The following is a 24,582-nucleotide window of genomic DNA, read 5'->3' on the forward strand; positions in this document are numbered from 1 at the left end:
TGTGGTCGCCCCAGGAGCTTGCCCTGCACATCAATGTCCGCGAGCTGCGAGCGATCCATCTGGCCTGTCGCACCTTCTGCACCCGCCTGCAAGGCCGCTGTGTAACAGTGTTCACGGACAATACAACAGCAATGTTCTACGTGAACAAGCAGGGCGGAGCCCGATCCTCCCTCCTCTGCAAGGAGGCGATGCCCCTGTGGGACTTCTGCGTGACCTACTCCATTCACCTGGAAGCGTCCTTTCTTCCGGGAGTGCAGAACACGCTGGCCGACCATCTCAGCAGGTCGTTCCTCTCCCACGAGTGGTCCCTCCGTCCAGATGTCGTCCACACAATCTTCCGGAGGTGGGGATTTCCCCAAGTAGACCTATTCGCCTCCAGGGAGAACAGGAAGTGCCACCTGTTTTGCTCATACCAGGGTCGCTCGCCAGGCTCCCTGTCGGACGCCTTCCTTTACCCCTGGACGGATCGCCTCCTCTACGCCTTCCCTCCATTCCCGCTCGTGCACCGAGTGCTCCTGAAGCTTCGGAGGGACAGAGCCCACGTCATACTCGTAGCGCCAGCCTGGCCGAGGCAGCACTGGTACACCCTGCTGCTCGAGCTCTCCGTTCGGGAACCCATCCCCCTTCCGTTGTGGCCGGACCTCATCACCCAGGACTTCGGCAGACTCCGCCATCCGAACCTGCAGTCCCTCCATCTCACAGCTTGGTACCTGAGTGGTTGACCCACGCGGAGAGGGGCTGTTCTGCAGCCGTTCAGCAGGTCCTGCTTGAGAGCAGGAAGCCTTCCGCTCGCTCCACTTACCTAGCGAAATGGAAGAGATTCGCACTCTGGTGTGATCAACGAGGTCTCAATCCGTTCGTAGTCCTGGTCCCTACCATCCTGGACTACCTCTGGTACCTTAAGGAGCAAGGTCTTGCGGTCTCCTCCTTGAGAGTTCACCTGGCGGCAGTGTCCGCCTTTCGTCCATCCGTGGAAGGTCGGTCCATCTTCTCGAACCAGATGGTTTCCCGCTTCCTCAAAGGCCTGGACCACTTGTGCCCGCCGGTGCGGCGTCCTACCCCGACATGGGATTTGAACCTCGTGCTGGCCAAGCTGATGGGTCCTCCGTTCGAGCCCTTAGCCACGTGCTCCCTGCTCTACCTCTCCTGGAAGACGGCCTTCCTTGTCGCCATTACATCAGCAAGACGAGTTTCTGAGCTCCGCGCTCTGACGGTTAGCCCGCCATACACCATCTTCTATGGGGACAAGGTGCAGCTTCGCCCTCATCCGGCCTTCCTCCCGAAGGTAGTGTCAGCTTTCCATCTCAACCAGGAGATCTTCCTCCCGGTGTTCTTCCCGAAGCCGCATACCTCGCCTCAGGAGCAACAGCTGCATACCCTCGACGTCCGCAGGGCGCTCGCTTTCTACATCGAGCGGACTAAGCCCTTCCGGCGTTCGCCCCAGCTGTTCGTAGCGGTTGCTGACCGCATGAAGGGCGAGCTGATATCCTCCCAACGGATTTCCTCCTGGGTCACAGCGTGTATCCGGACCTGCTACGAGCTTGCTCGCGTGCCACCATGCCGCCTCACCGCTCACTCCACGAGAGCGCACGCCTCGTCGGCTGCCTTCCTGGCCCATGTCCCCATCCAGGACATCTGTCGAGCGGCCACCTGGTCTTCGGTCCACACCTTCGCCTCCCACTACGCGTTGGTGCAGCAGTCTCGAGACGACGCAGCCTTCGGCTCCGCGGTATTACACTCCGCCACGTCTCACTCCGACCCCACCGCCTAGGTAAGGCTTGGGAATCACCTGACTGGAATGCATAGGAGCAATCACTCGAAGAAGAAAAGACGGTTACTCACCGTAGTAACTGTTGTTCTTCGAGATGTGTTGCTCCTATCCATTCCAGACCCGCCCTCCTTCCCCACTGTCGGAGTAGCCGGCAAGAAGGAACTGAGGAGTGGACGGGCCGGCTGGGGTATATATTCAGCGCCATAGCGGCGCCACTCCAGGGGGCGCCCAGCCGGCCCGCCGGAGTTGCTAGGGTAAAAAAGTTCCGAGATGCCGTGCACGCGCGGCGCGCGCACCTGATTGGAATGGATAGGAGCAACACATCTCGAAGAACAACAGTTACTACGGTGAGTAACCGTCTTTTTCTAATTTTTAGTTGTGACTATGAACTTTTCAAGTCTACGAACAGGCAGGGTGAAACAAAAGAAGTATGAACTACACTCATTCATCTCAGTAGAGCTTCTGAGCCTAATGATTATTCAGGGTCTCCCTCTACACTTGTTGCTTATTACCCAAAGCAGTTTTAATTACAATTTAAAATCACTTCAGACTAAGGCCAGTTTACAGTAAATTTACAACTGTATTTACTCCCTTTCTCTCCTTACAGCAGCTCTCATCCCAATTGTCTTTGTACTTAGCCCAGGATTCTAGTACTATCTGCTAACCTTTCCAATAAATTATGTGCAGATTAGGATGCAGTGAGTAAGGCATTCCAAATCCTGGTGGTTCTCTAATAATCTCACTTCAGGATCTGATGTGCTCCAGAATCCACTTTGCTCTTGGCTCAGTAGGGAGGTAGATAGGTGTCCCAGCTGCCTCAGTGCATTTGTTTTCTCACCAGATAGGAAGATACTGTATGGCTATACAGGAGAAGAGAAGAAGCTGTAGAGTCAGGAGTCAAGCGAGCAGCCTTCCCATATATTTACAAGGGCTGCCAATCCAGCCCCTTTCCTAATTGACAAGCTCTATCTAGGTCAAACCTTTCAATGGCCAAAAATCTCTTGTGCATTCCCAGCTTTACTCATTCTACTTCCAGAAGTCTTGGGTCACTCATAGGAACCCACTTCTTCATGCCCTCTATTCTATTGGGACAAGCCTCATAAAGTGTGTCTACAGTGCAAAGAAAACCCCACAGCATTGAGTCTCACAGCCCAGGTCAATTGACTTGGGCCCTTGGGGCTCAGACTGTGAGGCTATAGTAGTGTAGATGTTCCCACTTAGGCTGCAGCATGGGCTCTGGAACCTAGCGGAGGGGAGAGGTTCTTGGAGTCTGAGCTTCAGCCTGAGCAGGAATGTCTACATTGCCATTTTTAGCCCTGCAGCCTGAGCCCTGTGAGTCAGTTGACCCAAGCTCTCAGACTTGGTTCCGTGGGTTTTTCTTTGCAGTGTAATCATATCCTCAGTCACCTGACCTGCTATCAAGAAAACATTTAGCCCCAGAGAAGAACCTAAGCTTTCTTGCTTTTACCTGACACTTCTACCTCATAGATTCAAAAATTTTCTATCTATTCTCGGGTAAACCTCACACCATCCAACCCTACTCTGTGAATGTTTTTTCTTGATCGGTGACTGCCTTTTAACCCTGTTCATAACTGAAATGCACAAGTTGCTTCAGAGTGGCATGAGATGCTCGCTCTCTGAGTAGCACTTTCCATATCTCACTAGCCTACAAAGTGAGAGACCAGACCAGGTAATCACACCAAGGTATCTCACAAGGTATTGCGATGTAGGAGCAGTTTATTTCAGTCTTACAGATATTTTGAATAATTACTTCCTGTGTCTTAGGATATCCGATGTTAAAATATAGAAGTACACACACATAAATGCCACAGATTGGGAGAAAATTCTACACTGATTTGATCATACTTGATTGATTTCTTTTGTGCCTACCCCCAAATTAAAAAGTTAGTGGAAGGCTTACTGCTACAGTTCAGTCTGGTCTGTGCTGTGTCTAAAGCAGTGGGGTTTTTTTGTACTTCAGAGGTTCTATACACTTCAGTTGCTGTTCCAAAAATATTTATTTTGCTTATTACATTATTATAAATCTCAGCACCAGCCTTTTAAACTGATTCCAGAGATTCCTTTTAAACTGATTCCACAGCCATTTATTTAAGTGCTGTGAGTGCAACTACTTTAAAAAATCAGTAAACCTATGGTTAACTTATTATGATACTTTTAAATATCTGTATATTTTTATTGCAACCCTACTGGGAATGTGTATTTATAGATAAAGAAACTTTTAAAATCATGATTGGTGGGTGCTTACTACTGTAAGGAAGTTCTTTATTATTTAAGTGTTAAGTGGTATTTAAGTGTTGCATCAGCATCTTTGTTCACTTATTTCAAATTATGATATTGTGTATTTTAACAATTAGCACTTCATGTTGTAGTTATTACTAAAAACTCATAGGCTTTCCTACGTTTCATCTGTTTCACTGTTTTAAATTTTTTTTCTTTTTGTAAAGTAGTCTATAAAATGTAAAAATGTAATCCTTGCCACTCCACAATAATTGCAGCACTATAGTATCTCCTGTCCTAAGTATAGGAAGATACTGTTGTTGCTGCAGATAGCTGGGGCTGTGAATGTTGAGGTTTTTATTAGCACCCATTGTATTTCATAAAATAATTGAAGGGAGTACACAATACTCATCCATAAGGCTTTTGTTGTCAGCACTTGCTAATTTAAGTGGGTTCTTTGGAATTTGCAGTATTTAGTTGTAATACCACCACTTCTGTTTTTCTTATAAATATTACTTGTTGCCCAAAATCTTCACTTATTTTACTTAGAATTAAGTTGCTGCTGTATCTCAAAACATTTGACGTTTCTTTTTAGCATGAACACTAAACTTGTGGGAAATTTAGCTTCATCAGAAAGCTAGATTCTTGAAGAAAACAATTAAGATTGAGAGTACATACCAATAACCTCAGGCTTTAAAAAGAATTACAAAAATGTTAAATAATCAAAAACAAACACTAGAAACTCAGGAAATTCAGAATTAAAGTTAACCCTAACATTTGAAAGTATGGAAATGCACAGTTATGGCAAACAGACAGCCTTAACTCTGCTCCTACGGGTATGCTCTGGGAGGAAAGGAGAAGGGACTCTGACTCAAACTATCTATTGCTGCAGGTGAACCAGTGTTAACATTGGGGGGAATTTTTTTACAAAATTTTCCTAATGTAGAAGTTTTACTAAATGGGTAAGAAATCAATTAAGGAAAGCTAAAAACCTATCTAAATGTGTTTCCTCAATCCCTCATTTTATCTGTGCAAGGAATCTCTAGATAAGCATAGAGTATTCCAACAAACAAAAGGGCTAAACTGTATGTAAATAGTAACACTGAAACTGAATAGTTTTGAATCCTTTCTCCCTTGCAATACCGTTTTTTGTATATATCAATATATAACCTAAACTAACAAATTCATTATTACACATTGAAAGACATAAATCCACACCGTGTAGAGGTCAAGCATAGGAATTTATTACACACAGCGCTGGCGGAGTGTCACCTTGCTTATTAGGCTCAGAGACACTGTCAATCAGTTGATTACAATAGAATATATAGATTTTTTTTCCATGGGCGGGGGAAAGTGACAGAGTAGGTAATTCCACACCCCGGGATAGGTTTTGCAGCAAGACAAGATAGCACGTTAGCCAGTGGTTAAAAGGTTACATAATATCTCTGCCCATGGTCTCAAGTTAGCAAGTTAACATTTAATTAATACTTTGATAAAATTTTATTAGTATAAAATATATATGTTGAATTCTGATTTGGGGTCCATAGGAATGGAGCAACTCCTTTGATTGTCCAACAGGTACATTCCTAGGGGTTAAAGCAAAGAAACAGTGAAAGTATATGACAATACAGATGGTCTCCTTTATGTCTTAAGGCAGGCATTGGTCCCTGGGAAGAGAGGTGGAAGGATGCCATATCTTATACTGACATGTACCAACTTTTCATAAACTCAAGGTTGGATCTGTGGGAAGAACGTTCCCTACAGAAGACACTGACACAATAGGAACAGGGATCCTTTGTTCAATTTGAAACATTGGATGAAACATAATTATTCAGTTATTGCTTCAACATCTGGCATTTCTATTGACCAAGCATATCTTAGCAAAGGCAGTTATCTTGTTTACCCCAGCTTTCTCTTAGCTAATCACTATTTGCTAGGCCTCTGGTCTCTTGACCAAACTCTGGACTTTGGGTCTAGAAAAGAGCTGGCACAATCCATATACCAGGTGGTTATATAAAATGCACATAGATTTTAACCCTTCACACATCATGTTTGAAAATACCAGTAATGTACTTGCTATACTGTATGTGTTGCTTGCTGAGTTTTTGACAGACTGGTATTTTTAAAAAGCAGATTTATTTATGCACTTCCCCAAGCACAAGGAAGCCGTGATCTCAGTTGAGGCCTCTAAGTGCTACATAATACAAATATAATAAATATCATAACCAAAATTAACAGAGTTGCATGGAATACACTATATAAATACTTATTTTTTCTAAAAAGGCAGTTCAAAGTTCAAGCCAGTAATTGTGTTTATATAAATATAGATATATTGCCCACCTCCTTTTTAGTTTTAAGAATGACTTAAGCACCAATCCTTCAGACGGTTACGCACATGTTTAACTTTACTGCCATGAGCAGTAGTGAGTGCAGAATCAGAGTCTTGTATACATTTTGAACCTGCAGTGTACTTTTAACTGTTGTTAAATACTGTAGCCATTTTTACAAACATCTTTTTGTACACTTCAGGATGTTTGGATAATACATATACATAGATAAGTAATGTGTGACTGTTTTGTTATTTCAAACCATATAAACAATAAAATATCTGTACCCTTTAATGCATATTTCTGTATATTTTAGGAAATGTATGGGAAACTGCTAGACATTCAGAAATACCAAGACCACTTGAGAGCCCAAGGCTTACTTGCTGAGAACAGAAAACAAATGTGAGTTTCTGGCTTGCACTAATATTGGTGTCCGGTTTCTTAAATTGCTTTAATATTTTATTTTAGCACTTCTTGCAATCTTGGTTTCAAACATTTTTTATTTGATTTTTGGAGAGACAATTTTGAAATAATTCATGTGAAGTAACAGTATTGCCAACCTCAGGAGATCAAAAACCATTAGTCAGACCCCAAAAGAACATGAGATGATTCAAAAAAGAATGTTTTTTAATCTTTATAACACCTGTATACTCATCTACTTCTCTGCCGACGTGTGTGAGATAATTTCTAGTTGGAACATCAACCTTAAGTCACAAAAAATGCACACCTTTCTCTGACTGCTCAGATGGAGACTCCACTTAGCGTCCCCTCATTCCTAAAATAGGGGAACTGCCATCCATTTCCTATTAGTGTCTCTCCTTCTTAGTTTCCCACCATATTCCTTCCTGTACAAAGGCCATAGAATGGAGCTCAGAAAGCAATGAACATCCAAGAAACACAAAGCATTCTGACTGTAGATCAAGTGTTTCAATTATTGTTCAGTAAAGATTTATATGAGCTACAAAGACAAGAGATGCTGCTGAGATGGGGGGGCCAATCCATACATGAAGGCAGGGCTCAATGGCAAGGCCAGGTGTGTGTCGTCAGCCCCACGAGCTCTTGCACTAGGTTCTAAACGAGGGAGTTTAGCCCTGGAGATAGCAGGAATGGAGGAGTATCTCATATCATGTGAGCTTGTCCTGCAGGTGCCAAAATCCCATGACTCATGATGAATTCATAGAGTTGGCAATACAGTTAACATTTCAGTCATAAGACCAATCATTTCTGATCATAATTCCTAATTATGGATAAGTGATTCAACACTCAAGGAATCTAATAGGTTCCTTATTGTGTTTATATTAACCATTCCATTATTAACTTCCTCCTCTTTTTCTTCCCAGTGCCAACATATTTAAATAGTTTCCCCCTCTTCTCTCTTAGCTTCTTGCCTTTGTTTACCACATAACAGAGACTAGAAGAGGATGGAGAACAATAATTAAATATTCTTGTTGGGTGAAGGTGTGTTGAGTTTTTTTTCACAGAAGGTTTTCATGGTAGATGGTTCTATGTTCAATGGCATTTTCCTTGAGGATTTTACTGAGTTATTGAAAGTCAACAGAAAATTCCTGGAAGACCATAATGGTCATTTGTCTGTTAATGAGCCTTTTTAATGGCTGCAGTCAGGATTGCTTGTCAGTCTTTGAAATTAATCAATATTATAAGACCTGGGTGCAGTTTGCTTCCTTTGAGGAATCCAGAAACTAGGATGTAGTCGCCCAGTTGTGTTTTGAGAATTTTTTTTGTAGTAATTCCTCTATAGAGTGAGTGGGTAGTGAGGATGGGGTAGCTCAGTGGTTTGAGCATTGGCCTGCTAAACCCAGGGTTATGAGTTCAGCCCTTGAGGGGGCCACTTAGGGATCTGGGGCAAAATCAGTACTTGGTCCTGCTAGTGAAGGCAGGGGCTGGACTCAATGACTTTTCAGAGTCCCTTCCAGCCCTATGAGATAGGTGTATTTCCATATATATTATTCAGAGAAGGCTTATAGGGTTGGAGAAGTTCCACTGAAACCAAGGAATCTGTGTCATATTCTCACGGTGCACTCCCTTTTTCTCCCAGTTAAATGGATGCTTTTTCAGGGCTGCAGTTCTTTCATGATGCACCTGCTATGAGTCGTCAATCCAGCATTATGTAGTATTCCAATTCTCCATAATGATGATCTGCGATTTTAGCCGTTAATTTTGTGTGTTGATTTTTTTATGGGTAAATTGCAATGAAGAGTGCATATATCTTTTTTCTTCAGCACTGTAGTTTGGGGTTAAACTACTTCAGTGTACTTTGCTATGCTTTTCCACTTTGGTGGCTGGGACAGTTGTGTTAGCATGAGACATTTGTCTTTAGCAGTGGTACAGTAGTTTTTTATCTTTGTTTCTTAGTTGACTGAAGTCCACATTCCTTTGTGATTAAAGTTTACTATGGTGTGTAGAGTTTATTCATCATACCTTTCTAGGAGAGACCCTTTAGGATATATCTGCACAGCCTTTTGGAGCCTGCAGGAGTAAGCCTTCCTGCCCAGGTGGACAGACTCAGGCTGACATTCTAAAAATAGCTGTGTAGAAAAAGCTTTGAAGTTGTGGCTTGGAATCTGAAGCTCCAACCCAAGCTGCAACTTCAAAGTCTACATCGCTATTTTTAGAGCACTAAAATGAATCCCTGCTTGCCCAAGTCTGTCCACCCGGGCCAGAAGGCTTAGTCCAGCTAGCTCCAAAATGCTACGTAGACATACCTAAACCTGAGCAGGCAAGGGGAGAATGAGGTTGGAGTTCATAGTGGTTGCTGCTGAAAAATAATCTGATTTAATGCCATTCCTTCCAAAAATTTGCCAATTGTTTTACTCATGTGAATAATGGTGGTCAACATTTCTTTCGTGTTCTAAAAACCCAAGTGGTTGGAAGGATTTTTTTTTCAAGTTTTCCAAAAACATGTGCCTCTTCCACTGGGACAAGAATAGGTAATTTAACTCTAAAATGAAGAAATACTTTTTTCAGAGAATTGAGCATCTGAAAATGGGCTGTTATATAAACATTTTGCAATCTTAACTACAAGGCTAGGCCCTGATCCTGCAGAGACTTAAGCACACATATAACTTTACACATGTGAGTAATCCCATTGACTTCATTGAGACTACTCATGTATAAAGATAAGCATGTATTGAAATCTTTGCAGGATCCTGACTTCAGCTGCCAGTGAAAACAGTAATGTTGTCAGGCAGTAGGGAAGGTCATTTTAGGCCCTGATTCAGGAAAGCACTTAAAGACTTGCTAAAGTTAAGTATATTCCTGAATAATGATGCTTCCCGGGATTGGGACCTTTACTTGTGGCACTAAAAATATTAATTACATTTATTGTTTCTAACAAATCTACAAAAGCAAAAAAATAAGAGTTAAGGCTTCATCCTTGGGTCGCCTTGTAATCTCACCCCCATTACTATATGAAGTATGCTGTTTCAACAGCCAATGTTTGAACACTTTTTTTGTATAATACCTACATGAAAGGGGCATATTTGGGACAGCGCTTTGAATTTCCTTTCTTTTATTGGTTTAACTTAATTCAGACCTTAAGGCTGTCTCTCTTCACTGGACTGTTCTCTTTAAAATTTCCACCATTGCTACCACTAGCGCACTTCCTCCGTTGGTAGCAACAGTGGGAGAGCTGATACAGAATCCAGCACTGTCATGTTGTCTAACCTAGCTCAGAGTAGGGCCTGGTCTACACTACGAGTTTAGGTCGAATTTAGCAGCTCTAAATCGAATTAATCCTGCACCCGTCCACACAATGAAGCCATATACTTCGACATAAAGGGCTCTTAAAATCGATTTCTGTATTCCTCCCGACGAGGGGAGTAGCTCTGAAATCGACATTGCCGGTTCGAATTAGAGTTAGTGTGGACGCAATTTGATGGTATTGGCCTCCGGGAGCTATCCCACAGTGCAACATTGTGACCACTCTGGACAGCAATCTGAACTCAAATGCACTGGCCAGGTAGACAGGAAAAGCCCCTAGAACTTTTGAATATCATTTCCTGTTTGCCCAGCCTGGAGAGCTGATCAGCACAGGTAACCATTCAGTCTGAGAATCAAAAAAGAGCTCCAGCATGGACCGAACGGGAGGTACTGGATCTGATCGCTGTATGGGGAGACGATTCCATGCTAGCAGAACTGCGTTCCAAAAGATGGAATTGAAAAAGTCTCTAAGGGCATGAAGGAGAGAGGCCACAATAGGGACTCACTACAGTGCCGCGTGAAAGTTAAGGAGCTCAGACAAGCGTACCAGAAAAGCAAACGGACGGTCCGATGCAGAGCCGCAGACATGCCACTTCTACGCTGAGCTGCATGCAATTCTAGGGGGGGCCGCCACCACTCCCCCACCCCTGACTGTGGATTCCGAGGAGGGGTACTCTCTGCCATGCCTGAGGATTTTGCGGACGGGGAAGATGAGGAGGAGGACGAGCTTGCGGAGAGTACACAGCACATCGTTCTTCCCAACAGCCAGGATTTTTTTCTCAGCCTGACTGAAGTAGCCCCCCAACCCTTCCAAGGCGGTATCCCGTACCATGAAGCCATAGAAGGGACCTTCTTGAAAAGGGCATATTTGGGACAGTGCTTTGAATTTCCTTTCTTTTATTGATTTAACTTAATTCAGACCTTAAGGCTGTCTCTCTACACTGGACTGTTTTCTTTAAAATTTCCACCATTGCTACCACTAGCGCACTTCCTCCATTGGTAGCGACAGTGGGAGTGCTGATACAGAGTCCAGCACTGTCATGTTGTCTAACCTAGCTCAGAGTAGGTCTAGATGACATGGTTAAAATGTCAGTGGCTACTAGTTCCCTTCCTACATGAGCACCCCCACATTGCTGCCACCAGCAGAGCTGCACCAGTAAGAGCAAGGATCAACAGGGGAAGATCTAGTGTAGACAAGGACTTGTTGTCTTGAATCTAGTTTTGTGTGCATTTTGTTTTGCTGAAACCTTGTGGGCCAAGTTTTTAGAACTGAGTTATAAATCTGTGGAAAATTAGCTTATCGTGGAACTGCTGATTGGCTTTTAACTTCAGTAGCAATAATGAGTGACACTTAAGTAAAATTCATAATTAACTCTTGATGCAATGAATTTAATAAGTGTAGTTATCATTCCTTTCATAAGAAAGAGCTTTTATAACTAACTTAAACATTATAAATCCTATTTACATAGTGAATATCATACTGTTTTGCAGTAGAAAATACATTTTCAAACCAAGCCTGACTGTATGTATGGTCCTTTGTGATATAACTCTAATTGCATGGTTAATTAAAAAGAGAATATATGTGATATTTTAAACAGAAACCTGATTGGCAGCAGATGGCTGATTAAGGAGGAATTGGAAGAAATGTTAGTGGAAAAACTGTCAGATCATGATGTGAGTAATTAATCTTTTTAATTTAAGGGACCTGTATTTTAAGAATACAGACTCCGGCTGCATCCCGAAAAAGTATGTCTTGGAGGCAGCTGCTTTTTTTTAAAATATCGTCCATTTCCCCCCCCTCCCCCCCCCAGCTCCTCACCTAAGTAAATGTTATGTTTGTCATATTGTCCTCATGCATGCTACAAAAATTTCCCACCATTGTTAATGTGATCCATTTCCACCAGTGGTAACATCATTGGGAGCCCTTGTGTAGATGTGCCATCGCTGGGTTATATAACCCTGCTCAGAGATGGTCTAATTAACACAGTGCTTAAAACCCCATTGGCATTGAGTAGGGCTCATCTATAGGGCTCCCAATGTTACTATTATTGATGAAGTTGAACTGATGGTAGTGATGGTGGAAAACTTTTGCAAAATTTCCTTACTATAGACAAGACAGACCATTATCTGCAATATTCTTGCGTCATATGAAATTGATTCTGAAGAACTCTGCATCTGGCACCTTACTGCATGCATCTCCAAGAACAAGTCCATTAACTCACTATTGCAGCTGGTTCCAGGGGTGAGGAATAATGCTGATGTTTCTATTACACTGAGGTTTTCCAAATAAGAACAGAGATCCAAAAATCCAGATCCAGTCTGCCTGTATGACCATCTAAGTTATGTCTTATCTGTGGAACCTTAATTTCCCAGTGGAATTTGTAGTTTGAATTGGGCTGCACCAGACAGAGTTGACAACCTTTTGTCTAAGCATTCTAGATATTTTATCCTCTACATCCTTCATTGCTGTGTATTCCACCATCCCTTAGAGATTCAGACTACAGACCATCTCACTGGCAATGGAAGCGGTCCTCAATTTCAGTATCTCTTGTAATATGGATTTTCCTGTTTATTTTCCCAAAGCCCCAGGAATTGTTCCGCATTCACAAGTATACTCAGACATTTTAGTGTTCCTCCCAGCTTGTCTTTCTACCGTACCTCACACTTCCATGAAATATCAGTGGGCTAGAAAATACCATACTAGGGATTGGCCTGTGAATAAATACAAAAAAGCTCAAAGGCTCAGCCTCTGGAAATAAATTGAAATGTTTGCATGTATTGAGTTCTTTAGATATTCGCTGTACTCTTTTGCCTGCTTCATTTATCTTATGTTTTGTTTTGCAGCAACGCTTTCTGTGGTGCTTGCATTAAGATACTAAACAAAATGGAAGCAATTGATTTTTTTTTTTTCCCCTACATGCTCTGAGAACTGTCGGAGGTTTTCCTCATTTACAGCTTCCACAATTTGATTTTTTCCCCCCACTTTTAAAGGCATTTGGAGCATACGTGTTATGCTAATGTCTTTTTTTTTTCCCAAAAACCATTGCCACAGAAATTTGCATTAGAACATTGGACTGAAATAAAACAAAAAACTGAGTGATATCAAAATATCTACTGATACTGCTAATTTATTTGTAAGAAAGTAGCCCACTGCAGAAGATGCTGGAAATACAGCATAGGTAAAAAGAATTCTCAAAAGTAATTTTAGAAATACCCTATAAGTAGGAAAAAAGCATAAAAATTTTCTTATACACAATGGCATCCTTATATTTCTTTGTTACCGATGGTCCAAAACTCCTGCAACTAATGCCTTGTAGCAGGCCATCCCAGCTTTCAGCACAAAGGGGTTAATGCTAAGGTGTTTAGTTTCTAATCACATGTTCAAGAACTAGGGAAAAAAAGCACACAGGAGCAAAGGATAATTTATTTCAAGAGGTTGCCCTTTAAGTCAAGTGTCTCTTGAATTTTTAAATATCTTGATTGTTCAGTTTTAAAGGAAATCATAAACATTAAAGTAACTCAGCTTGAACAGCCGAAGAAATATGTTTCCCATATGTATTATGAAATATAATCATTGAGGTGCAGTTTAGTAAAATAAAATTATTTCCATTTCTATAGATATATTGGAAATGAGTGGGAAAGCTTTTTCTCCTCTATTCTAATAAAAAAAATTCAGATCCAAGGCCCATTAGAAGTTTTCTTTTAAAATTAAGATGAACTTAATTCTAATATAATAATCCTGTATTACAGAGAGGTTGGGTGTACTCTGAATTCAAGATTCATTGTTGTCTGAAGAAAGGATTAGATGTCTTTAGTCACACAGAAAATGATGCATTTGCATGCTGTTTTCGAAGCAGCATGTGGATGCAAAAGTGTCATCTTGTCAAAAATCATCAATAAAAGCAAAGAAGAAAAGATCAAGTATATAAAAATAGAAAGTTTTAGCAAATGCAATTTCACCTGCATCTCTTAATGAATTTTTATTCTCTACAGTATTTGATGTGTATTCAGCTGCTAGAAAGATTAGTGACGTTGCCATGTTGTGGCATCGAAGAAGAGTATGTACTAAAGTTTCGCAAAGAACTAGCTATACAGTTAAAAAAGGTGATGATTGAGCCCCTGCAATATGATGAGCAAGGAGTGGCCTTCAGCACTGGGGAAGGTAATAATTTCAAGTTTGTCTGTCTGGTTGAAGTGGTGAAGGTCTCCAGCTGAGACTCAGAAATTTCTTTTGTAACCTCAACACTCAGCAAAGTCTTGTATTGGTTGGTGCATTTCTTTATTTCATACACTTGTATTGATATTTTACAAGTCTTTCATGGATGTCTTGGTATCAAAATGGAAGTGTATGGCACAAATGTCATTATCTAATGATCCATGATCTACGTTAGAGCCTTCAAAATAATAGTAAATCACTAGTTGTTGAAATTAGTAGATATGGGTACTCGGCATTGCATTATAGCCAGTTTTCATAAGTTCAGTAACTATCTTATTTTCCCTTTAAATACACAAAAGCACAGATCTGTTTCACAGGCTAACAGGTTTCCGAATTCATTTATCAAACAACCTTTTTAACGTTACCAGAGCTCAGAGATGTAAACCAGACTCTTTCTTCTGGGCTGAGATTTTGTGTCATATTTTAGGTTAGAGCTAATGTTTTCACAGAGATATAAAACTCTGTAGATAGTTTACAATGAAATCTTACTAAATGTGGACAAAAAAATTGTAGCAGCACTGTTCATACCGGTATAATTAATTTGTACGTACAGATTCATAAGAACATTCTTTATTAAACTAATATTCTACTGTACATTTTTTAACAAAGTATCTTAATTTTTTCACAAAATATGTTTATTATTAGCTCCTGCAGTGATGCTTCATATGAGATGGTAGATATGGAACATGCACAACATTGCAACAAACAGCTTTAGCACCTCACGTATCATTACCGCATTCAGTCATCTTTCACAGTTACTTTTTAGTGTTCAGAATATTGCTTCTCATCTTCTAAAGTAAAACTGTTCAAAGTTGCACTGTGTGGGATATACTGATGGTTTTGTCCTTTTTCTCTTATTTCCATGAACATTAACAAAATGATAAAATCTATTTAGTGCAGTAGCATGCTGCTTATATTTACCGCCCCCACCCCCTTTACCTCCAAAAAGAAAATCATTGCTGCTGTATGAAAATATAAGATCTACTTGGCTTTTTTTGCATTTCATATGCTGAAAAATAACGAACCCACAATAACAAAAGGATGCTTTGTTTATTTTAAGGCAAAAGAAAGACTTCGCGAGCAACCGCAGTAGTTTATGACAATGGAAGCGGAAAAATTACCGTGAACAGAGTAGATTATTTATGTTATTTTCCAGTGATGCAAGACAGGTGAGAGCACCATATATCTGTTTTAACATTAACAATCTAAACAGAAACCATCATGCTTTAGTAGAGCATTTCAAGTATTCAAAACATCAAAAAGAGCTAATATTGTTTATTATTATAATTATTGTAACTTGATCACTGATTTTTTTTCCTGGATGTTTCTGCATGGATCTTTAGCTCTATGAAGCTGACACTGTCTCCTAAGCATCTAGTTTAAGAAGACTTCACCTTGTTTCCATTTTTTTTCTCATGATCATGAGAACTCAAAGTGTATCAGCTGAGAACTGTCTGTCATCTGCCTTTTTTCAAGGAGGGTTGCAAAGAATAAGAATACAGATCATTTTGGTACTTTAGTTATGGGATCTGCTCAGCACAGAGAAACTCTTGTGTTTACTGAAATACATCTGTTTCCTGAGAGTCCCAGGGGCAGTAGTCACACAGTCATACTCCAGCATATATCAGTAGAATACAAACAAACAATGTAATTCAAGACACTTCACCTAAAATTTCAGACTGCACACACAATTTCAGTTCATCTTACACTGACAAGATTTCTGAAGATAAACTATAAAAAGTTTCCTTAGAACAAGCCAATGTGGGTTTATTTTATTCCTCCTGTTAGCTATACAATTCAAACACCTTGTATATTCCAATAATCTAAATGCATAATAGTCCTTTCACATCTGGTTTAATATATTGACAAAGCAGTACAGGGAAGCTTGCATTTCTTTAGATTACATAGGTTAGGTCATCATTTAACACTCTCATGAACTAGCAATGTTGTATATAATCTGCAATTTATAAAAATTAAATACTGTGTGTATCTTATATTTTTCCAGAGAACAGCTAATGTTCCCATTCCAGTTCCTTGATAGACTTGGAATACATGATATGGTCTGCACTGTCTCTGGTGGAGGGAGGTCCTCACAGGCTGGAGCAATCCGTTTAGCCTCTGCAAGAGCACTATGTAGTTTCATCACTGAAAATGAAGTGGAATTTATGAGGCAAGGTATGAGCATAAGTAGGAAAGAATGCATAATTCCAACAGTAATATGTGTTTACCCACTTTTCCAGTAACTGGCTAAGATTAATAAGTTTAAGAGCATGACTCTCTGAAAACACAGAAGTGAGTAATTCCATTGAAATCAGTGGGACTACTCATGTGCATAAGTATTTTCAGGACCCAGACTTTAGTCATGAATAGTTTTAATAGTCAGTCTTCCTGACATCTTTCAAATGACCCAACTCTATGTCCTCTTTCAATAACCTCTGCACCTGTTCATGAGATGTTAGGGTCACAGTCCCAGCCTGAAAACCTGCTTAGGCTGCATTCTGTCAGTGCAGAAACACAATATGTGGTAATATATCAAGTCAGAGAAAAACCTTGAGTCCAAATTTTGTGGGAGGAAAAAATTCCAAGATTGCTAATCAGTTGAACAGAAACAAATCTCATATAGTCTAAAGGTTCTTGACCCTGCATTCAAGCACCAAATGTTAGGGCTACCAGTAGATTAGTTTCAACTTCATCTGAAGGGGATGACAAGGAGCATAATTATAAGTAGGTTACTTTAAATAGGCCAGATTAGAGGTTCCTCCTCTTTCCCTTATTCAGAAGGCACCATTAAAACAACCACCACCCTAGGTAGCTGCAGTAACTGATATCTTCCTATATGTAGAAGATGCCACACTATTACAACAATGCAGAGTTAGAAACATTGAGTTTTTAAATAGACTAGAGGGAAATATGTTGAAAACTCCTACTAATAATGAAGGCAGCATAATTCTAAGGAAACTTTTCTCTCTGCTTAACGTGCTTCTGAATTACTTATTCATAGATTCCAAGCCCAGAAGGGACCATTTGGATCATCTAGTTTACCCTCTGTATAACACAGGCCACAAAACTTCCTCAAAATAATTTGTAGCACATATCTCTTAGAAAAACATCAAATGTTGATTTAAAAAATGCCAGTGATGGAGAATCCACCACAACCCTAATAAATTGTTCCCATGGTTAATTACCCCTATCATTAAAAATTTATGCTTTATTTCCAGTCTGAAAGTGTCTAGCTTCAGCTTCCAGCCATTGGATTGTGCTACACTTTTCTTTGCCAGATTGAAGAACGCAGTAGTAAATATTTGTTCCCCATGTAGGTACTTAAAGACGGTAATCATGTCACCCCTTAATCTTCTCTTTGTTAAGATAACTAGATTGTGCTATTAGAGTCTACCACGAGAAGGCGTGTTTTCTAATCCTTAAATCTTTCTCATGGCTCTTTAATCAACATCCTTCTTGACTTGTGGTTTCACCAGTGCCAAATACAGAAGTAAAATAAATAACCTCTCTACTCCTACTCAAGAAACCCCTGTTTATATATGCCAGGATTGCATTAGCTCTTTTGGCCAGAGCGTCACATTGGAAGGTAATGTTCAGCTGATTATCCCCCATGGCCCCCAAATCTTTTTCAGTCACCACCAGTGCCCACTTTTCAATGTGGTGGGGGTGGGGAGTCGACCAGTAGACCCTCAGCTCTGCCCCAGGCCCCGTTCCCACTCCACCCCTTCCTCTAAGGCCCCAACCCCACCTGCCTCTTCCCATCCCTGCCCTGCCTTTTCCTGCTCCATTCTGCTCCCTTCCTCGAATGCACCGCATCCTCACGCCTCCTCCCTCTCCCCCCAAAGTCTCCCACACACCGCGAAACAGCTGATTGCAGCAGGCGGGAAGCGCAGGGAGGGAAGGGTTGGCACTGATCAGCAGCACCCACTGGCGAGCAGGAGACGCTGGTGGGAGGTTCTGATGGTGCGTACTCAGCACCAACCATTTTTCCCCGTGGTTGCTCCAGCCCTGGAGCACCCACGGAGTCGGCGCCTATGAGAATCACTGCTTCCTAGGTTAGTCCCCCATTCTATAAGTACAACCTACATTCTTTGTTCCTCAATGTATACACATATATTTAGCCATATTAAAGTGCATATTGCTTGCTTATACCCAGGTTTCCAAGCAATCCTGATCTTTGTATCAGTGAATTGTCCTCTTCATTATTTACCACTCCACAATTTTTGTCATCTGCAAACTTTATCAGAGATGATTTTATGTTTTCTTCCAGGTTATTGATAAAAATATGTAAAAGTGTAGGGCAAAGAAACAATCCCTACAGGACCCCACTGGAAACATACCTGCATGATGACGATTCCCCACTTACACTTACATTTTAAGACCTTATTAGTTAGTCAGTTTTTAATTAATGTGTGCCATGTAAATTTTATATAGTTCTAGTTTTTTAATCGGAATGTCATGCGATACGAAGTCAAATGCCTTACATAAATCTAAGTATTTTACATCAATGCTATTGTCTTTATCAACCAAACTTGTAGTCTCATCAAAAAAAGATGTCAAGTTAGTTTGACAGGATCTATTTTTCATAAACCCATGTTGATTTGTCCCGTATCAGCCACTCTATTATCTTGCCTGGGATCTATATCAAGCTTGCAGGCCTAGACTTAGCCAGGTCATTCCATTTACCTTTTTTAAAAATTGGCAAGTTACCTTTCTTCCAGTATTCTGGAACTTCCTCATTTCTCCAAGACTTGTTGAAAATGAACATTAATGGGGTACAGTGAGCTCTTCATCCAACTCTTTTAAAACGCTTATTATGTTATCTGGACCTGCTAATTTAAAAATGTCTAACTTTAGTAGCTTCTGTTTAACATCCTCCAAAGATGCTAGTAAAATGGAAGGAGTATTATCAATATATGATGAGTCTATATCATTTGTTTTTCTCCAAATACAGAACAGAAATATTTATTGAACACTTCTGCCTTTTCTATATTATTATTGATAATTCTCCCAATACCATCTAATAGTGGACCAATACTATTTAAAAGCTCCTTCTTTTTGTCCTTAACTCTGCTAGCCATAGATTTCTCCTTGTGTCCCTTTGCTTCCCTTACCGATTTTTTTACAGTTCCTAACTTCTGATTTATATTCATTACTATCAACTTCCTCTTTCTTCCATTTGTTATATATAATTTTTTATAGCTGTCTAAAAGTGAATTCAAATATTTGAACAAATAGCATGTCCTTTACATCACTGGGGTGATTTTTGTAAGATTTGTAATGTACAAAACTCAAATACTGTAACCGTGTTAAAATTCTGTGAGGTTTGACTAAACTAAATTCCCTTTTGTTGGTTTCAAGCTGTACCTTTGTCCTCCTTTTGGGCCTAGATGTTGCAATTCATGTGGTATGCAAAGTCACCAATTGTTCTGAAGCCCTCTTCTCTCTCTCACACACAAAATATATTAGTGGATGCTGTACTTCATAAAATGACTGTCTTCATATTGTCCTGTAGCTGGACTACTGACAGCTGATCCACGTATCAGGGAACGAAAGAAGCCTGGTCAAGAGGGAGCCCGCAGGAAGTTCACCTGGAAAAAACGCTAAGTCTAACTGGAGCAGATGTTAAAAGTTTTATGTGTTACAACAGTTTCAAAACATCAACTGTATGATTTCTTTATAATCACTGTTGTGTAAATATATCTGGTAATAAATTTTTTGTTTCTAATTACTGTGTTTTTCCTCTTTTAAAAAAATGAATTTCTTTAAGTTGCAGTCAGTTCTTAAAAGATTTTAAAAGTTGCAAATTGTAAAGTCTTTTGTCTGAACTGAGTCTGAAATGAAACTTTAAGGCCAAAATAATTACACCTCCCAGCTGCTGTGTAAACATACCCTTAATGATGGACATACCAGATGCTTACTGTGCCTGGATGAGGAGCACATAACAGAGAGAGATGCCATATGTAGAGCCTTTTCTAAGAGAATCCAGAGAGCTACTGAGTCTTCTCTGAAAATGTTCCTGATGGAGAGATCAATGCATCCCTCTTTAGACCCCAGAATGCCTGGGGCAGAAACTTCTAAGCACTCATCATCAAAAACCATGCCCTAAGTAGCTCTTCTACTTAGGAAGTAGAAAGAGTTGCTCCTAAAAACCTATCCTCCTCCCCCAGTAAAATCTCGGGGGATGGGAAGGAAAAAGCACCAAGCACACAAAAAGAAGAAATCTAAGTTTCTTTCACCAGGTTCTTCCTCTAGGAGCCACAAATCCTCTCGATCCTCAACTGAAAGGGGTAGTACAAGATCCCAAAAGGGTCCCTTTGGCATACAGACAGGTAGCAGTCACCATGCCTCTAAACCGACTTCCTTGGTACTGCAAAAGTTGCCCAGTACTAAGATCCCCGGTACTGTCAACTCTGGTACCAATGCTATCCTCCTGTCTGACTTCAGCACCAACTGATTTGGTACCAAAATCCTATCTGGAATCCAAAGACCTACTGATATCTACCAGATTCCTCACTATTTGCAGTAATCAAGGCACATCCTTCAGTACCAATCGCTGGCCCCACACTGATACAGAAGCAGCACACGGGCAGTCTGAGGCAACATTATTCATTCTAGACCTCAGGTTCAGAGGGCAGTAGTAAGATTTCACTAGTTTGTTCTCTGGGGTCTAAGTATTCAAGCCAGTAGAAACTTGAGATGGAGTTGAGGGCTGAGTTTTATTACCCTGGACGTGGAAACTCAGAGGGAGAGTACTCTCTACTATCTTTCCCCTTGACCAATCTGTCCCTTATACTTATGAACACCTGGGTCTTTACTGGGCTGCATCATGTTAGAAGACCAATGTCTACATTCCAATCTAGTGCTAGGTCCCTTTCACCACCACCTCACAGGGGAGCTGTACAGCCAGCGCAATCTGCTCTTTCTGTCAGCTGAATAGACTGGTAATGGCTCTTGTGAGGAGTCACAGACAGAGGACAATCTCGTCCTGGCTCCCATATCATCTCCTGATTGGGCTGGGACACCAGAGATTCCAGTGGAGGTCCAAGAAAAATACACAAGCTCCTAGACATCCTGCACATCTTTGTTCCTGGATCTCTTGCAATGCCCATCACCAAGGGACATTTAGAGCCAGCTAAATTGCTCTGGCAGATGCCTGCTGCTTTGGCACCAACATCAAAAGGGGCAGAACGTCACTATCAAGTGCCTTTCTAGGGCTTTGGGGAACTTTATATGCGCCCCACCTCGGGGTCACTAGTTGTCACCAATTGGGAGGTCTTAGCAAAGTCAACAAAAATCAACTCAGACAAGGAGCCCAAGAAATTATATATAAGAAAAGTGGTATCTCTGAAACTTTCCACCTTTCAGGAGCAAGAAACACAACTGCAGATATCTTCAGCAGGGATTACATATACCAACATGCATGGTCAATCAGGAAGGAAATACTCTTCCAGATCTTCCACCAGTGGGGGTAGACAGTAATAGATTTATTTGCGACCAACCTGAACAACAGAGATTTTGTTCCAAGTTGGTCTGCAGCCTGGGTTCCATTACAGATGCCTTCTTTCTCCCCAGTCCACTCTACCTCCAATATGCATTCCCACCAGCTCAGCTCATCCCAGGAGTACTGAAAAGGGATAAGGCAGACAATTTCAATGCCACCAGGTTGGCCAAGACAGTATTGGTTCAGGGACCTACATCAGGTCACTAATATCTTTGCCTCTAGTCAAGGTTCTCCTGTTCAGAACCAGGGTAAGTCTGTATCCCAACCTCCAATCTTTCCACCTCACTGAACAGATTTCTGTTGAATACTCATGAAAGATCATGCTTCCAAAATGTTTAAGCCATCTTAGTGAGCAGCAGAAAACAATACACTAGAGCTGCATATGTAGCAAAGTGGAAGAGGTTCTTCAATCTGGGCACCATCTCAAACACTTAACGAGATATACAGTGATACAATTAAACAGGGAGGCAGCTTTTATGTCCTCAACTCAGCACACAAAAAGAGTAGGGGGACATGCTATCCACTGGTATTGCTGGCAAAAGTCCCCCTCGAGTGCACTGGGCACCCACACACCTGCAGTGCACAACACATATTGAGGAACAACTGTTACTGTACAAGTAAATAACTTTTTTGTGTTTTATTCCCTGTCCTTCCCCCCCCCCCCATATTTGTATGATATTTGGAGCACCACCACTACAGACTTCTGCGCCCTGGAAATCATAGAGATGAAATATTACCTCCAATTCCAAACCTTCCCCAACGATCACCCACCTTCCCTGTCTCTTTTCAGAGATCCCTCTCACAAGAACATGCAACATCAGGAAGAGCAGCCACTTCTAAATCTCAGCTCAGTAGAACATAAGAACGGCCCTACTGGATCAGACCAAAGGTCCATCTAGCCCAGTATCTTACCTTCTGACAGTGGCCAGTGCCAGGTGCCCCAGAGGGAATGACCAGAACAGGTAATGATCAAGTGATCCATCCCCTGTCGCTCATTCCCAGCTTCTGGCAAACAGAGGCTAGGGACACCATTCCTGCCCATCCTGGCTAATAGCCATTGATGGACCCATCCTCCATGAATTTATCTAGTTCTTTTTTGAACCCTGTTGTGGTCTTGACCTTCACAACATCCTTTGGCAAGGAGTTCACACAACACAGTGTCTGTGGAAGAAATACTTCATTTTATTTGTTTTAAACTTGCTATTAATTTCATTTGGTGACTTCTAGTTCTTGTTATGAGAAATAGTAAACAACACTTCCTTATCTACTTTCTCTACACCAGTCATGATTTCATAGACCTCAATCGTATCTCCCCTTAGCCATCTTTTTTCCAAACTGAAAAGTCCCAGTCTTATTAATCTCTCCTCATATGGAAGCTGTTCCATACCCCTGATCATTTTTTGTTGACCTTTTCTGAACCTTTTCCAATTCCAATACATCTTTTTTGAGATAGGGTAACAACATTTGCACACAGTATTCAAGATGTGGGTGTACCAGAGATTTATATAGATGCAACATGATATTTTCTGTCGTCTTATCTATCCCTTTCTTAATGATTCCCAACATTGTTTCCTTTTTTGACTGCCGCTGCACATTGAGTGGATGCTCTCAGAGAACTTTCCACAGTGACACCAAGATCTTTCTTGAGTGGTGACAGCTAATTTAGACCTCATCATTTTATATGTATAGTTGGGATTATGCTTTCCAATGTGCATTACTTTGCATTTATCAACATTAAATTTCATTTGCCATTTTGTTGCCCAGTCACCCAGTTTTGAGAGATCCTTTTGTAGCTCTTTGCAGTCTGCTTAGGTCTTAACTATCTTTAGTAATTTTGTATCATCTGCAAATTTTGCCACCTCACTGTTTACCCCTTTTTCCAGATCATTTATGAATACCGGTATGTTGAATAGCACTGGTCCCAGTACAGACCCCTGGGCACACCGCTATTTACCTCTCTCCATTCTGAAAACTGACCATTTATACCTACCTTTTGTTTCCTGTTTTTTAACCAGTTACCAATACATTAGCCTTTCTCAGTGTATAGATCTAAGATTAAGCAGTTGGGCTCAATAATAAATGGGACATATTTAGTCAAAATCAGAGATGAGTGAATGGACAAAATATCTGTATTGAATTGCACAATTTTTTTTTCTTTTTATTAGATTTTGCCATCTAAAAAATAGGAAAGAAAGCCTCAGGGTTCAAAAACCAGCAAAAAACAAACCAATCAACCAACCCAGGAATTGGTCAATCTGATTTAATTATATTATCTTTATAGATCTGGGAATATCCCTAAGAGTTGATGTATCCATCAAATTCAGTTGCTTCATAGCAACTTCTTAGAGCTCTAAACAATTTCTGCTATTGGAGTGGAAAGTTTGAAAAACAAAAATATTAGGTAGTACAAATATACAATAAAGAGAATAATAGTTTGTATTTTTATTTGTACTAGGTCATTCTAAACAACTCACTTATACCTCCCATTTGTGCCAAAACTTTGGAGTTTTGTGATCAGACTCATTCAATTAAGAAGGAATGTTACATCACTAGGCTGAGTCTAGTTCCTGGAATTGAAATGAGGCTTCTCAATCTAATATCTGGATCAAAACAAATCAACCACAATTCAGACAGAATTTTCTATGGGCCTGAACCTCAGAAATGCTGAGCACTCAATTGCTATTAACTTGAGTGAATGTCATAGGTGTAGGCCTGTTGTAAGCCTGAATCCGAGGCCCCCGCTAACCCTGAGCAAGCCATTTGACCTCTCTATGCTAATCAACTCTACTCAGAAAACAAAACATGA

At 40.8% G+C, this 24,582-nt stretch overlaps 1 protein-coding gene across 5 annotated transcripts in view; it reads left to right on the top strand.

Moving 5' to 3' along the window:
• Positions 1-20,000, top strand: part of MRPS9 (mitochondrial ribosomal protein S9) — a 50,423-nt gene extending 30,423 nt beyond the window's left edge. For all 5 annotated transcript variants that reach the window (XM_045006511.1, XM_045006519.1, XM_045006494.1 and 2 more), the window contains 6 exons: positions 6,653-6,738; positions 11,655-11,730; positions 14,050-14,218; positions 15,333-15,441; positions 16,278-16,447; positions 19,788-20,000. In XM_045006511.1, coding sequence (XP_044862446.1) covers positions 6,653-6,738; positions 11,655-11,730; positions 14,050-14,218; positions 15,333-15,441; positions 16,278-16,447; positions 19,788-19,879 — 702 coding nt within the window. In that variant the 3' untranslated portion in view covers positions 19,880-20,000. The remainder of the gene's footprint in view (positions 1-6,652; positions 6,739-11,654; positions 11,731-14,049; positions 14,219-15,332; positions 15,442-16,277; positions 16,448-19,787) is intronic.
• The last annotated feature ends 4,582 nt before the right edge of the window (positions 20,001-24,582 follow it).

Source organism: Mauremys mutica, chromosome 1 (genome assembly GCF_020497125.1).
Source record: "Mauremys mutica isolate MM-2020 ecotype Southern chromosome 1, ASM2049712v1, whole genome shotgun sequence".
Lineage (NCBI taxonomy): Eukaryota > Metazoa > Chordata > Testudines > Geoemydidae > Mauremys > Mauremys mutica.